The sequence below is a fragment of the Apis cerana genome, linkage group LG13, assembly GCF_029169275.1.
Source record: "Apis cerana isolate GH-2021 linkage group LG13, AcerK_1.0, whole genome shotgun sequence".
Lineage (NCBI taxonomy): Eukaryota > Metazoa > Arthropoda > Insecta > Hymenoptera > Apidae > Apis > Apis cerana.
The window spans coordinates 10,958,987-10,976,523 of NC_083864.1; the positions used below are offsets into that span (position 1 = coordinate 10,958,987).

General features: G+C 27.3%; 1 protein-coding gene and 1 long non-coding RNA gene across 7 annotated transcripts in view; one reads left to right on the top strand and one right to left on the bottom strand.

Annotated features, from left to right (window-relative positions):
- Nucleotides 1-17,461, bottom strand: part of LOC108004049 (uncharacterized) — a 53,117-nt gene extending 35,656 nt beyond the window's left edge. For 3 of the 6 annotated variants that reach the window (XM_062084166.1, XM_062084165.1, XM_062084167.1), the window contains exons 1-3: nt 13,929-13,994; nt 11,822-11,872; nt 10,685-10,712 (exon numbers count right to left, since the gene is read on the bottom strand). In XM_062084166.1, coding sequence (XP_061940150.1) covers nt 10,685-10,712; nt 11,822-11,872; nt 13,929-13,979 — 130 coding nt within the window. In that variant the 5' untranslated portion in view covers nt 13,980-13,994. Of the gene's footprint in view, nt 1-6,738; nt 7,687-10,684; nt 10,713-11,821; nt 11,873-13,928; nt 13,995-16,843 lie in introns of those variants that run through there. The other 3 variants (XM_028669809.2, XM_062084169.1, XM_062084168.1) reach the window with 3 other exon arrangements.
- LOC133667214 (uncharacterized) lies at nt 7,700-9,126 on the top strand. Its single transcript, XR_009832500.1, has 2 exons — nt 7,700-8,102; nt 8,174-9,126. It is a non-coding gene; the product is annotated as an uncharacterized LOC133667214 (long non-coding RNA).
- Nucleotides 17,462-17,537: the final 76 nt, after the last annotated feature.

A 17,537-nucleotide genomic window follows, 5' to 3' on the forward strand; every position in this document is an offset into this window, starting at 1 on the left:
AAGACGATGCCAGTTGACAGTGGATGACGTACTACGTAGTACGCGAAGTACAATTCGTGAGAAAATACGTTTGAAAAAGAAGAATGTAGAGAGAAGAGCGGCTAAGAAGGACGGTAGGTGGGTCGAAAACAAGCAAAGGCTAGAGTCGAGCACGAGGAGACCACTCAAGCGATTCAACCATGCGTGCTTCCCTATATTCGCGAGCATTTTACAGGTGAGCTCGAGTAACCACGGAACGAACCTTTCACGAGCATAGAACAACGAGAAAACTGGCCGAAGGAGAAAAGAAAAAACTACATGTATATCTTTTTCAATATCGATTCTCACTTTTAATCTTTCGTTCTATTCTCTTTTTTTTCTTTTTCTTTCCTGTTTTCTCTCGATCGAAAAATTCCATTTCTACATTCGCTAGTATTTTTAATATCGATTTTTCCCAATTTTCATCTATTCTATTCTTTGTTTTTCCAAATCTTTGAAAAACATTATATAATCGCATGTCGATCATTTAAGAAACTAGATATGAATTCCTAATATTTCTATGGAACGGTTAATAAACCTCTTGCGTGCAAGTCAGTTGCAAATGGCAGCGAAGCGGATCTTGCGCTCGCCTTCGAGATAGGAAGAAAAACATATAAAATGGAAACACGTAAGAATTCTTTTGGTGAAATTTTATTGCCTTGGAACGTGTTATGACTGATTGAGCGTTAATGTCGGTATATAGTGATTCTCACTATGACGATTAAGCCTACAATTATTTATTTTTCTTCTTAAATTAATATCATAAAATTTGATATGGATGTCTGCTACACACTTTGATGAAATTTATATATTTCAAATAATTGTAATTTCAAAATAATTACTTCGAATAACGTTCGAACATCATTATTCGATAATTATTATTTTATACGTTATTACTTTATTACTTTTTTACGTTCATCGTGTGTATTGGCAAACCAAAGTTCATTAACCACATATAAAATTCCTGTTCACTTTATATTTTAATATTTTTATTTCTGTTTTTGCACATTTTATTTCAATATATACGAATATATACGAATATACGAATATGTAACGATATAGTTCATTCAATATCGATATAACAATTTCGATCCACAAAATGTGTCATGTATCATGATGGATTTTCCTATTCATTGTATAATATAATTTATCTTATAAAGGAAAGAAAAAATTCTTCTATTGGAAATAAAAATTGTTCGCTTTCTTCGAATTTAATATATTGTATTAATAATTGAATTCAAAATAAAAGTTAGTTAAAATAAAAGTAATGAAACGATGAAAAAGAAATACGGTAAAAATAGGAATCTAATAAAATAAGAAATCTGAAAACAAATACCGGCAAATCTTATCGAAAAAGAATGGATCTGATTTTGTCGTTTTACGCATGGAAAACTGTATAAATTAATTCGACATAGATTTAAATAATGCGCGTATATCGCGTACTTCGATCTTTTGATAATTTATTTATACATAGATATTTGATAAATTTAAATTTAAAAGTAAATAAAAATATTATATAAAAACATATCATTCAAGGCTATCTTGAAAATTTCCAAATTGGAAGAGAATTTAGAAAACAAATTTAATTACGTGACATAAATTTAAATCGTGGTAATCTAAAAAGTTATTAAAACTAATAAAATCCAAGGTGTATATTATTATCTGTTTGCACGATATACTTACAAGTTATATTTGGTATTTTAACTACGTAATTATATTCAAGGTCGGTCGATCGTTCTCATATAGGTAGCGATACTTATTTCAAATTATACTTAAGGATCAAAAGTAGTACCTTAGACACCTTATATTAGATACGACACATATACATTTTGTTTTTATTTAAAAAAAAAGAAAGACAAAGAAAAAAGAAAAAATATAGCTGATCATCTGGTAACCTTGATTTGAATGAAGACTTATCCTACATAAGGTCAATGCAACTTGTTCTTAAACTTGTTCTTAAAATCGGTTAAAAATAGTATTATCCTATTATGCTTGAGGCAAAAAAGTGCCTTTTTTTAAACAAATTTTTCTTTTTTACATTTTTTTGCTATTAACATTTTAAAAGAAAAATATAAATATTCGTAGAAAGGAACTGGAACTCGAAAGAATTGCGATATTAGTTCATATTTACACGTTATTTAAACAATCAATATCATTTTTTACGATTCTTATCTCTGATGAACATTATAAAATAGTACAAAAATTTGTAAAAAAAGAGAAGCGGATAATTGGAGCAAATATTGGATATATGTATATTGGAAGAAGCAATTAGGTAATAATTCACTTAAACAGCGATCTATGCCGCTAACGAAATTATCCCATTCAAATTGGTCCCGCGGTTCATTCTTCTTTTCAACCTTGTCTCTTTTGCTTTCTCGCGCTTCTTTCTCATTTTGCTCCTTGTGATTCCACGCGCCATCCTGAAACCATCGCCTCTCGACGCATCTTACCATCCGTCCACCTTCATACAAACGCTCTTTGAATAGCGTCTAGTTTTTGCCAGCCAACTAGTTTTACCGGGAGAAGGGGGTTTCATTCTCCTCTATCGAGGCCGCGTCCCTTTCTCCTTCTCTCGTGCTGCACCGCCACCGTGAGAATGAAAATCCTTCTTCCAGCGTAAAATTAACCACACGACGTAGAAAGAGAGAAGCATTGCTAAACTATTTCAATTGCGATTTGCATCCTACGAATTATTATACTTTTTTTTTCATCATTTTTTTTATCGTTATACGATTACAGATCTTTAGATAAAATCTTGCACAAATAATGATCTAATTTCATTTTCAATTAGGGAATTGAAATTCTTCCACGAACAATAACAAACATATATATATATATATTAAAAAATATTATACTTATATATTATTATTAAAAATTATAAATATATTTCAACATATAATAAATATATTGATAAATTGGTTGATAATTTGTATTTAAATTGATTGAATATTTGTAAAAAAAAAAAAAATACACATATAAGAGAAACCATTAAATTAGGCTAGAAGCGTATCTTTCTTAAAGTACATAAGAAAAATTATGTAAAAATTAATAAACAACATGCATTAAGAAACTGATTAGAAGAAAGTTTCTCTTTTAAAAAGAAGTATTATCGCCGGGTATGGTATGTATAATAAATGTCATTTACGAAGCAATATTAAACATTAGCTAAGCTAAGTAATGATCCATCGAACTTCGCTTCGCTTTTGTTATAATCAATTTAGTTTGTACGATATCATTTGGTAAGATCTTGCTTATAATAACGCATAAATATTTCATATATTCTTTTGATATTTCCATGTTTTTATCTTGTTTATATATAATCGAAAACATTACGTGAAAAATGACTTGAAAATTATTGCTAATTATTGCCAATTGTTGACATTCTTTTTATTTTCATGCTGCTTTATTTGTTTACGTCCATTCGCAATAATTTTACATAAATTATACGTAAATAATTTTATTGATTTCTAGATCATTTCAAAATTATACATTTATATTCTCTCATTTAAGATATCGCGTCGATTTTCTCATTTTTTTTCTTTTTTTTTTTATATTTTTTTTTATCCCATCTAGCAATAAAAAATATAATAAAAATATTTTATTATCGTATTAAAAGACATAATCAAGAATACATTTTTAATTTTCTCAAACACTTTAAAAAATGTTCATATTATTCCATATTAACTATATTTGTTTTAAATAATTTTTCGTTCAATGATCTGATATATCATACCGTCGGTCTAAGAAGCGTATGAAGAAACATTCAAGTTTTCCGACCAGCTTAATATTAGCATCGGAGAAAAAGCAAAACGCCTCCGTACCAGTTTTACAAGCTCCCATTTCTTGATTCCTGTTGCTCGTTTTCTCGACAATCACAAGACATACATCGCACAGTTATTTATTTTTCCTTTCTAATCGTGAAAATCACTACTCTCTGCCGTAATAAACGATCGAGTTTATTTCCTCGTTCTATCGTCAAATCATCTGATAGTTTGATCCTTCGAACGAGCGAAAAATTCCCTTTCTCCTCCCAAATATCCATCACATCGAGCGATTTTCTTCGTGGAATCGTTCGCGTATTTTCAACGGTATCGAACATCTGTTGTTTTTGCCTGCCTTCATCTTTGCCGTAACGCGTATCAACCGTTTCGTGGATAACTGTATAGCACCTTTGTCTATCTATCGACCAACGATAAAATAAAGCTACGATGAACATAGCACATCTTCATGTCCCGCTAGATTTGCCCAGAAAAAAAAGATAAATCGGCTAAATCCGATTGGAGAATCATTCCTTTTCTATTTCATCATTTTGATATTAAAAATTACTTCAACGCGATAACTCACCTATCGTCAAATGTATTTACGAAAGATATTATTGATTTGAACTTAGCCATCTTTTAATTCCATGAGAAACGTTTTTGTATTCATCGATCGAAATATTTTTGTTTTATGTATTAAACAATTGTGTGAAATCGGTAGAAAAAACAGTCAAATTTTATTCAAAAATAAATTTGTAATAAATACATAATATAACCATATATTCATATTGAATCGAAATTTTGACGAGAGATAAGACTTTAAATATAATAAAATTTTAGTCGCGAGTTTTATTAGAAATCTTTCGATATATTATGCATTGAATAGCTATGCGTCCACAAATGGATCTTCACCTATCTATAAACACGTAGTATTGATCTATTCAATATATATATTCAAGAATTGTTTTATTTTCATATCTTTTTGCGGATAGATATCAAGTGTGATGGATATATAAGTTTTATTATTTGTAAAGACGGAAATGATATAAAAAAACGGTTTTTCACGTATGCATCGACAACATTCAACATTGGAAGATTTTTATCAATATCTTAGAAACTAACAGATACGCAGCTTTATATTTTGAATCCTATGTCTTCTCTTCATTTTCTCAAAATTTATTAATGTTATATCGTAATTTATTCAATAATTTTATTATTTATCTTTTTTTTAACAATCAATATATAGAGCTATACATAAAAAATCTTTCAAAAATCATAAATTATCAAAAATTGTTTATTTTAATTTAATAACATAAAATTTGTAATTTGTTTTCGAATATTTTTGAAAACAAAAATAAATATACATATGTGTAAATTGGAAGCTTTCAATTATTAAAGCTATATATTATCTATTGTATATCATATATATATATATATATATATATATATATTTTCGTTAATAACGCTACTAACCGTATAATTTGCACAGTATCAGTTTTATTTATTCAAATCTAGGAATTAGCGTATGCGATCAATCATTCGAACAGTAGATAATGTATACAATTTTATATAATCTTATTATTTACTTTCATCTTCCTATAACCACGATTAAATTTTGTTTTATTGCATTTCCGCATTTTGATTACGCTATTCTCTTCCATTCATTTGCATCTACATTCAAAATTACTTTTCACTTATGCCTATTCGGCATCCTTTAACAATGTAATTCTATTAATCATAGCCCAACTAATAATATACGATTAACTTTACGAGTTTTCTTAGTAATATAACAATTTCATAAAAGTTTTCAGTTATACACTAAAATAGCCATATGTATATCAAATAGTACTAAATAAAATGTATAATTATATATTATATTATATATATTTATTTAATTTAAATCAGTTTTATTAATCAGATTAAAATTAAACAAATATAATAAAAGTTTTCGTGATATACTTTATTAAAAATAATAAATCGATCAATTTATAATTAATCTATTAATCAAGAAACGCGTCATCATTCAAAAGCTTACGAACGATAAATATATACTACTTATGATTTTATCTTTAACTATTGATTCAAAGTATCAATTTTCAAATTTATTACTATTATTGATACTTAAAATATTTGCACTTTAATTATTATGTTATTCACGTACGTAATATAATAATTACATTCTAATTAATAAATAATAAAATATTAATTGTACGTACGTTACTATTTTGTATTATTTTATATCATTTATTAGTACTTTTATGTGGGATTATAATAATTCGATAGAATAGTTTAAAAATATAAAATAAATTAAAATGATATATTTCCAAATTGCCATAAAATTATATATATATATATATATATATATATATATATACAAGTGTATTAAGTGAAATTAATTGAAATTAAAAGAAAAAGACAAATTTTATTTCAATATTCGTTAATTATCGTGATAAATAAAAAATTCCATTAACACGTCGACGAGAATCGAGGAGAAATCGTAAATTTCTTTTCGAAAAAATATTCTACGTGCACACGTTCACCGAACACGTTCACAATCTCGTGTTTACAACTTGCTTGGAACGCAACATTCCACCGTAATATGCTGGCACAAATTCCAGATAATGTTGATTCGATTCCAGTAATACGTTTTATAGAGCCTGTTTGAGCGTCAGTGTGGAGCAACTGCATTGAAATTACACGTATCATACTTGGCAAACGTAAGAAGAAATCTTACGTTCATTGTGCAATTTCTTGAGATCAAGTTGTTTGTTTTTCCTCCTCGTTGTGCATTTAAACTTTTCATCAATGGATAATGATAATTCGAATCCCGCGAAATGAATCTTTTGTAATGAATTCGATATTTATTTATTTTTTTTTTTATAAGTTTACTGTATCGACTTACTGTAACTTGATCTCATCCTTATCAATGATCCAATGATAGAAAAAAATACGTGCATTTTACCTCTCAAGTGAAATCCCACGATGGTCGAGCAGGAATCGCATAGCAGAAGATATTTTCTATCAGCTAAATAGCATCAGCTAGGTCTCCTCTTCCCGTCTCGTTCTGTATCCACATTACACACGCAAAAATCAAGATTTCAAAGGAAAAATTCTCCTTTACACACGCGCACGCATCCTTTTAACAAGCGACACCAACTTTTATTTCCACGCTTCCCGCCTCTCAACAACGCGTCTTCCTTTTCGACCTTGCACATCCGAGTCTACCGATTCGATGATCCCACTCCGCGCTATTTTGCCACACTCTTCCCGCTGATTCTCCCACTTTCTCCTTCCCACGCCGTCCGACTTCTCTTTCTTTTTTCTCTTTATCGCTCTTTCATTCAGATTTCTCGCATTCTTCTATGTCTTTAATTATTTAGAGTAAACATTTCGTTCAAACAGTATTATTAATTTTCAAAGGTATCAACTTTTTCTAAACTCGACCAATATTTTTTATGTTATTTAATGATAATTCTTCGAATAAACAAACATTCACATGTATATAATACATTCATTGAATATTTTTATTACCTTTTTCTTAATTCTATTCGGATGGTGATTATCTTTGGTGATATTATTATAAATTTTTCGATTTTCAATTATCAATTCTTTAGTAAATACGTTCGTTTTCTTTTTATTACGTACATCGATAGTATTATATAATATTATACATAATTTATTCAATTTTCAATATCTTTTTTTTTCCTCTATTCTCTGTCACCGACTATCTATTTTAAATTTCTTTTTTCCCTCGATTTGCAAACGAATCCACGAAATTGTCATTGTTAATTTTAAAATGTGACGTTGATTATTAAACTTTATTAAAGGATAAAATATAATTGAATATAAGAATTTTAAAAAATTACTAAAACTTATTTCAATATTTTATCTTCAATTATCTCACCAATATTTTATCATCCACGATTTCAATTCTTCTTGTGCTCTTTCAATTTTTAAATAAATTTTCCGTCTATATTTCTCAAGAAAATTCATTCTCACTATTCTTCTATTGAAAAATAACAAAACACGATTGAGATTCATAAATTTCGAATCATCGAAATAGAAGAAATTAAAGAACGAATGATTCGTGCGAGAAGATTTTAAAAGTAATCGATGCTCTTCTCAAAGCAACTCTGTTCTACCAGATTGAATGTTACTCCTTTCACTCTGTTTCTGCGTATTGAAACAGGCATATACTTCAAGTCACCTTTTAAAATCGCACGTTCCCCATGTTTGTGAAACATTCGCACGGCTAACGCGAAAGAAAGCAACAGTTCAGCATCCTCGAAACCAAGGAAACGATATATAAGAAAATATAAAGAAACGGTGAGTCGAGTTTATCTAACTTTTCTTTCTTTGAAACAAATTTTCCAAATTTCAATCAATTTATTTTACAGAATTAAAATCCTTTCGATCACCGTTACTAGATTCAAACTACCTTTGCCATGACGATCCACAATTTGATTCGAAATCTATCCTCTCGGGACATGCAATCTTACAGGAAGTCAGCTCAGCGTGTTTCCTCGTTTCAGTTCACCTGTTCTAGTCCATCTGAGAAAGTTGGCGGCCCTTCGACATGGTTGTTGACCATCGTCTTTACCACCTTCTTCGATCACGTTTCGCGTGCTCCCGATCCCTCGATTAAAAAAAAAAAAAAAAAAACAACCTCGTGCTCGACGATTTTCGCCACTTTGTTTGACGCGTGCTATCCCATAAGCAGTTCGTCCGAGCAGCGACGTAGTAATACTTGGCGTGAAGCCTCGGGTGAGACGCCAGGTGGGCACCGGGAACAACCATCTCTCTCCTCTCTCTTTACCTCGTTTTACCGCGCCCCACCTGCATGCTACAGGCAAGGTTTATCGGTGAACAAGAGGATTCTTAATTCTTTGGGGTCCGCAACGAAGGTCGAGGCGCCTCTATAGGGTTCGACGATCTTTACCGAGTGGAACAATTCGATTCCTTCTTTATCGATCGTGATTCTTCTTCTCGTGATCTTCTCGATCGCGATTTAGAATGGCCCTTGAATTCTCATAATAATCGAGAATAATCGTAAAGGCGTATATCATTTTATGATTTTGAAATCACGTGAATTGAATTCATGTATCGTTTATGTATCGTTTTTTAATCACCTGTGATCATCTTCGAATTTGCGATTAAAATGGAACGACATGCGAAATACGATATTATGATAAGAAATAATAATTTTACACTATTTCATCAATTGATCGAGAAATGAAAAATCTAAATTAAATTTATTAATTTTTAATATTGATTCCTGTCTATATATATGCGCGCACAGATATGTATGTATGAATGAAATCTTTTTAAATTAAAAACTTAAACTTTAAAATTCTTCTTTCTTAGATACATAGATACATACGGATAACCTCCATTCGATCCACCATATCTTTTCCTCAGGAGATATTGTTTAACGAGATATTTATCTCGTTGGGTGAAATTAAAATGAATTGTATACAACACATTAAGTAAATAAATAAAAGAAAGAAAGAAAGAAAGAAAGAAAGAAATCAAAATCAAAATATATAATTAATAATTATAATTTTATAATTAATAAATATATAACAAATATCGGTAATGATTAAATAAAATTAGTATTTAGTATTTGAAATATATTTACGTATAATTTTTATTCTAATAATTTTTATTCTAAGAAGGATATTCTGTTCGGATAATATATGTATATTATTGATACGAGAAAAGTCAGATGAAAGTATAGACAATAAAATAACGAACAAGAAAAGATTCTATTATACAAATATTATCGTAATTCTATTGTACATGATATTTCAAATTTAATGGCAAAATAATCATATCAATGATTAAATTGATAATTCATTTTAACGAAATTATTTATATAAATAAAAAATAAAAATTATCGATGATCAATGTATTTTCTTTAATTGACAAAAATATTGGCAAAATTTGTTATAATAAAATAATTACAACATTGTATAGAATATATTAGAAAATTACTATAGACGATTACTATAGACTAATCGAATTTCAATTATATTGTAAATTTGAATTATTGCAAATATTCATAATTTATGAAAAAAAAAGAACAATTGTTGCAGATTTCTGCTTTATCGATGTATGTTTATATCCCATGTTTATATTATAATTAATTCATCGGTTGATTATTAAAAATATTAATTAAAATTAATATAGATCTATTAGCATTGTTTAATGATGTGTATCGTTTATGCATTGTTTGATTTATTCGTTCATACTGTTTCTTCTTTATCAATTACATTTATGAAATATATATTAACTATAATGTACGTTAAAAAAATCAAATTAATAATTTATATTTAATTTTCATCTGTATTTTTATATTTTTTTTTATATTTATTTTTTTTTAATATTTTTATATTTTTTTTTTATAAATTTTTTTATCGTATCATAGATTTTAATACAATATATTATCAATGTATTATCAATGTATACGAGCAAATATATGTAATAAAAAAAGATCCGTTGTTAAAACAAAACTCCGAATCAAATCGTAAATATATCTATTTCATTATATTATAATAATAAATGATAATATTACCGAAAAATAAATTTATTATTAAATAAATGAGATTTGTCTATTCAATATGAACGAATAATTTATAAAAAATAAGTATATATTTACTTTATTTCCCTGTTTAATTAATTAATTTTATTTCGAAAAAAAAGCATTATTTGTTTTTTTTTTTAGCACAACGATTTTTAGTAAATCAAATTAAGATCAAGATCATCACTTGTATATGTATATATTTTTTGCTATTGCATTTTTTTGTTTGACAAACGTCGAGATTTTCAGTATAAGGATTTAAAAAAAATTTTTTTTTCTTATCTTATACGAAGAGAGATTAGTTTGAGAGATGCAAAAGCGTGCTTACTTCCGGCCGAGCAGTCAATTTGGCGCTTCTGTAACATATAAACAACACAATTAAGCGAAACTTAAAAGAAAATTTGGATGGAGGGAAGGTTAACAAAAATGATTAGCGTATAAAATTGCTTTTGATTATTATATATGTAATATCCATATTGGATAAAAATTATTATTCTATATCTATTTTTTTTTATACGAATATATATACAGGGTACTCGGTTATGTCCAACAATTTAATTTTAATCAAAATGAAAGAATAAAAAAATTATTTTCCGATTCGTATCGAGTATCATATTCTCTATTTGACATTTTATTTTACTTTCTAGATTTACACAACATTATATCATTGTTCGATTTCATTTTTTGAGATATTTGCAAAAAAAAAAAATAAATAAATAAATAAAATTTTAAATATATATGTATTATAATTTTATATATAAATATAAATATATATATAAATTTTATATGTATATGTCTATGACAACATATGCATTAATTGCAGTCATACGACAGATTGTAATTTATCTTTTGTTTATAATATCATTGCAGTATCAAGAAATTACTTATTTACATAGTATATGTTAAATTACTTAAAAAATTATTTCATCGCGAATCGCGATAGGCTGAAAATATTTCAATTCCAGTGCAAAATAATCCTGAGTTTAGGCTAAAATTATCCCTTTACGACGTAATAAAAAATCATTAAAATAAGGTGAGGAAGCTTTTTTCTCCACATATTATTAATTATTTTAAAATATTTTTACGTGGCATTTTCTTATTTGTTGGTAATTAAAAATTCAAAATATCTCTCTACACGAATAATAATATAATTGCAATGTACAGTAATGTTTTCAAATTCTACAATATGTTATCTCATAATTACTCTATTCTTAAGATAGACAAGAAGAATACAATTTTGCCTATTTTATCGAAGAAATTATTTTATTGAAAAAAAATTTTAAAATTTTTGAAATTTTTGAAATTTTTATAATATCAAAACTAATAGTAAAAAATAAAAAGAAAGTCAACTATTGTAAAATAAGCATATTAATTGTTTAAATTATTAGGAAAATTATAGCGATAGTTAACTGGGCACCCTGTACGTTTCAAAATAATTTATAACTTTTGTAATTATAATACTTACATCCATAACATTTCCATACGCAGTTTGATTTACGTTCTTAGTCTGCATCATCTAAAATATCAAAGTAATACTCGTTGTAATATATCTCCGTTAATCATATCCAGAAAGAATTTTTATATTTTCTTTCCAATTCCGACATATTTTAAAAATAATTTCATCATCAAATTCTTAACAATATTCGCATTAAATAAAATTCTTGAAAAAAAAAGACATAATTAATAATTTTCTAATGATCTATCTATAGGATTAAATATCGTTTAAATTTTTAATATTGAAAATACTTAATAAAATTATTCGAATATTCGATAAAGTTATTATCAAATGTAATAAAAATAATAATGTTAAATTTAAAAAAATCTGTAAATTATCCAACTCTTTTAATTTTACTTCTCTTCATAATTTTATATATTTCAAAAAAATGAAATTCTGAATGGATAAATAATATTTTTTTCATTCGATTCGATATTTTTTGTGAATGAACATTTAAAGATTTTATGAATCTTTTCGATGATCCAAAATCTATGGATCCAAAATCGATAGAGAAGTTTCTTTATGTTCCGTGATTCGATGCTATTAAATACTCGGATATTTTCTCACGAGATGCCTTCCTCTGATTATATGTCTAGGTTATTCCTGTAATCTACGATTTTATTGCTAAACTATTCGGATCGAATCCAAGAAAAAAATCTAATCTTTATGTATTATTAATATTTAACTTTTCAGACTGCGCCGTTTTTTCTTCCGTCTTCGAACACATTTCTTGCGTAAAACGTTGATGTATTCGTAAATGACGTGGTTTTTCTAAATACCGAAACCAAATATCTTCAGTAGAAAATATAGAAAAATATAAATTCACAATTATTTATTAAATTAGTAGTAATTTAATTTTAAATCGAGTGAAACGAATAGAAAATAGAATAAAATGATTCTGTTGATTAAATTACTTGGATATTGAATCCATAATAATGTGGATATAGTTCTTATCTCGTCTTATCCGACTGCTCCTTATGTTAACTGCACGTAAACAATATAAATCTGATCGACTATATAATAATATATAATAAATAATATAAAATTAACACGTATAATTATGATTATATATATACAATTAAAAATAATAATCATCAATTATACATATTATGTTTTTTCTATAAAATCGATTAATTTTATCTCTTGTCGATTAAAGTTTTATTGTACAATATTCGAATTTACACATAATATCATTCTCTGATCAAATGTTTGAAAGGATTATGCGAAATGATTTTCGGAGAGTCAGTTCATAGGAAATATAATGAAAACTTTTAGTAATTATTTGTTTTAAAATATCACATGATATTTAATATAATAAATGGGAATAACTTACGATTTATTGTAACAGAAAAATATGAAAAAATATTAATACTTTCATGTTCAATTAACATTACATAATAGTACTGATTTATTTGATAAATAAATAATAAATCTGTTTATTATTGTTATTTTGCGTATTTTTTTTCTAATGTGGAACAAAATAATTACAAATTATCTTCTTTATAAAAGATAAAGGTTTTTCTTATAAAAATTGACAAATTTTTTTAAGTGTAAAAAATTTTTTCGTAGACTTAAAAAAAAGTTTAATTCCGAAAGGAATAAAAATTCACAATGATTATGCAAGTAAATATTAAAGATATTAAAGTATTAAAGTATTAAACATTTTTAAGATATCTATATCTTTAAACAAGAATCTTTTTATATATTTAAACATTTTTAAAATATTTAAACTGTAGATAGATTTTTTACGCGGATAAAAAATGGAATATTTATAATTTAAAATATCATTTTTATTTAATTGCGAAAAAGATGCGGATTAGAACTTATTTAAATGTTGTAAAAAAAAGATTGTGCCTCAAGAAAAATTGAGAAGTATAGTCCTAATCAATTGTTCATGCTATGGGAAACGTCCTATATAATAGATATGCATTTTATCCAATACCGATGAATGAAAAAGAAAAAAAGAAAAAAGAAAAAAGAAAAAAAAAAAGAAAAAATTGATCCTCGTCAGACTTGAGTTTTCTATAGAAATAGAAGAAGATCGAACGCGCAAACATGCGAACTCTAAAGCGGTTACATGTTCGATAATTGGTTGAGCCTGTGTTCCTCTTGACAGGATATTCCCCATCAGCTTCAGGTTTGGCCCGATCGAAGTCCTTTACTGCAAAAAATTCAAACGTCCGCCACGATAATTTGGAACGAACTCTACCGTGTACCTGTCAACTTAAACAACGCGGTGGATTTTAAAATTCTAGTAATTGACGTGCAGTCGATATCCCAAACATCGATAATTAGCATTTTAAAGCCTTCCGATATTTGCGGTCATTCGAAAATCATCAGTCTTCGATGCTGTTTCATGGATATCATCGAACCATCCCGTATAATTCAACCAACAATCGAATCGAATCCCTTTTTACGAATCGCGTATAATTATCTTTGAACAGAGATTGAACAAATTAAACGTTGTGCATATCGTAAATTTTAATACTAGAATCTCCAACCACGTATTATTAAATATTAGATATTATAAAAATATGTTCTTTGAAACGAAACATTCAACATCGATCGATATCGCAATGAAAATATAAAAATATATTTTTTTCAAAATTGTTCTCTCTCTCTCTCTCTCTCTCTCTCTGGATTTTTGAATTTTTTCTTTTAAAATAAAACTTTGAAAAAAAAAACTTTAAAAAATCAAATATTCAAAATTTTGAGAAAAATCAAATAAAATAATAAACTAAATAATCACATATGCTAATTTTTTTTTATCTATATAGATCAATGCAAATAATAGCAATATCAATTTGATACCATCGTGAATTTTGTATATATCCATTTTGCAAAAGCGGTAAATTTTATCATTTTTATTCAAAGGAAAAATTGTCAGACAAGACGAACCGATGCGTTTTCTTATCGTAGATCGTATCGTACATCCTCGATCGACGACTATGGAATGCCTCGGGGATTCTTCGTCGAGAATTTTCATTCCAAGCGAAATTATGATTCCAGGCACAGACGCGGCCTCAAGAGGTCGAAACTCGATGAACGAATTGCCGCCACTAACCAAAATGACAATCGCTGAATCTGATATTTTCTAATTCTAATTCATATTATTTGTGGTTATTCATCGTGGTTGAATAACTCGAGTCGCAAAGAAATATGTTTAAAAAAGTATTTCAAAAATAATTTAATAAATAATTTTTTTAAATAATTTGTTTTTTTTATATTTATTCAATGTATACACATATTTATTTCCATGTTTTTATTTTATTTTTTCTTTTATTCTTCAATTCTCCCACTTATTTTTATATCAAATTTTACTTTATTCATCGATAAATAATGAAAAATAATGAAACAAGTTTACAAATTAGATTTAATTACGAATCGATATTTTTTTATATTTTTTTTATATTTCTATAATAATGATTTATTACGAGTTTTTTGTCCAAATCAATATATATCTTTACAATTAGCCACAAAAATATATGATTATTATTCAAAAAAGACAAAACAAAAGTGAGAAAAAACGAGAAAAATAAGTAAAAAAGGGAGAGAGTATAGTAAAAAAATATGGATGGATTTCGAGTTGGAAATTGGGCAAAAAGCAGGAAGAAGGAGGAGTTGCACGACGATACCGTCGAATTACATGGATACGGCAAATTCAAAGGGATCGAGAACCATCCAAAAAGTACTTCGTATCGAGAAATAAAACGAGAGGCGAAAGGAAATGGCGTGGTAAAAAACCTTAGTAGTAATCAATGCAAAATAAAAACAAATAGAAAGTATATTGCGTTACGAAGATAGAATATCTTGCTAATAAAGCATGAAGCATGATCACAATGAAAAATAAAAAAAATTGGAACAAAAGGAGGTATAAAATAACGAGAATGAAAAAATTGAAAGTCTGCAAGATGATTTTTTGCTAAGATTTCGAAAATCAGAACGAAAAAATGAAAATTCCAATTATTATTGAGATCCTAATAGTACATATATGGTACTAATATAATCAAATGCATATACAGTTGCGTAATATAATTCATAATCAATACAAATCACGCATTACGTTCGAAAACTCTATTCGTATTTAATCCGTATACGCATGTTTCTTTCTCGAAAACACGATTCTTCGGCTGATAACATTTTGTTCTCAAAAAACTCTTCTTTTCTTTTTTCTTTCTCTTTTTTCGCAATATTTAAAACAAATATAAGAAAGGATGAAATAATTAATCGGTTAATCGATTAACGATTAATTTTACGCTTTGATTTAAATCAAAAACCAATGAACCAACTAATGATTGAACAAATTTTTCGATACGAATCGTTAAATCTATATCATGAGGTTTATTGTTATTGTTTGTTCGTTTGAATATTATACGTATATCCGATCAGAAATTCAATCCAAACTTGTCCTTTTGACAAGTTTGAATAAATCTCATCAAATGTTATATAATTTATGGAAAAATTCAAGAATGATCATTAGAATATTTCACATATTTTTTTTTATAATTTAGCATTCACGAATATTTATCTAATTAAGCACTCGAGTATTTGGAGCTCGAATTTCTGATCGGATATATATAATCTTAAATAAATGGAAACTGAAGCGAAATCAATCGAGGCTATCTAATATAACTTTTTTTTTTTTAGTAAATTTAGTATTTTCTTGAAATTATTTACAAACAAGATATTTAAATAATTTTAATTTTTTTAAAGAAAAAATTGTCCACAAGAAAAAATAATTTTCCATAAAATAACGTTTTATTAAGAGAAAATTTATTAAGAGAAAAATCTTTCCTAGAAATTATTTCATATTATACAAATATACAATTTTTTCCTGATCAAAGATAATAATTTAGATATCAAGATAACAATCTAAACGAATTAAATGGAATGGACATTTGCGGATGGAATGAACAGAAATAGTCATATATTATTTTGAAATTATATTTTGTAAAGAAAAAAAGATTTTCAAGGTCTTTTATCGATATTTACCTGATCAACAAGAAGGTCGTTGTTCTCGTCCAGCTTCAGCGTCACTGATATATCCTATTTACTTTTCTTACTTATATTACCATCGTTCGTAATTTCACACTTCATAATTCATTATTAACCACAAATTACCATCGTTCGTTTTGTTACAAAATTGTCCCGAAATTTAAAAGAAATTTTGTTTCGTTTTATTGTTATTAGGAGGATTAAAAACTCATACCTCGAACCTCAATTACAATAGTTGCGATATAATAGTTGTGGATTATTGTAAATTCATAGTTTTCGGAACATTATTACTACTACACTATTGTTACATAACATCGAATTTTGCCTTCTTTGCCAACTTTAACGACGCGACGTATCATTTCTATGAAAAATAATATATGTCCATCGAGAATCATCACGATCAACGCGAATTCGAGAAGAAATCGGATAAAAGCGAAATAAGAATCAGACGTTAACGACACGTAAACGTACTAGGTAGAACGCTCCCGTAGTTTATTCGATGCATTAGTTTATTTTCACCATTCAAAAGTATCAGATATTCGATCGATCAGAGAAATAGATTTATCGAACGGATTGAGAGGAACGTCGCGTCGAGGATACGCGTCGTGGCGAACTAAACCAAGAAGCGGCCTCTGAAAGAACGGAAACCTTGCCGCGCGGCTTTCGCTTGAATCAACACAAAGCCAGCTGA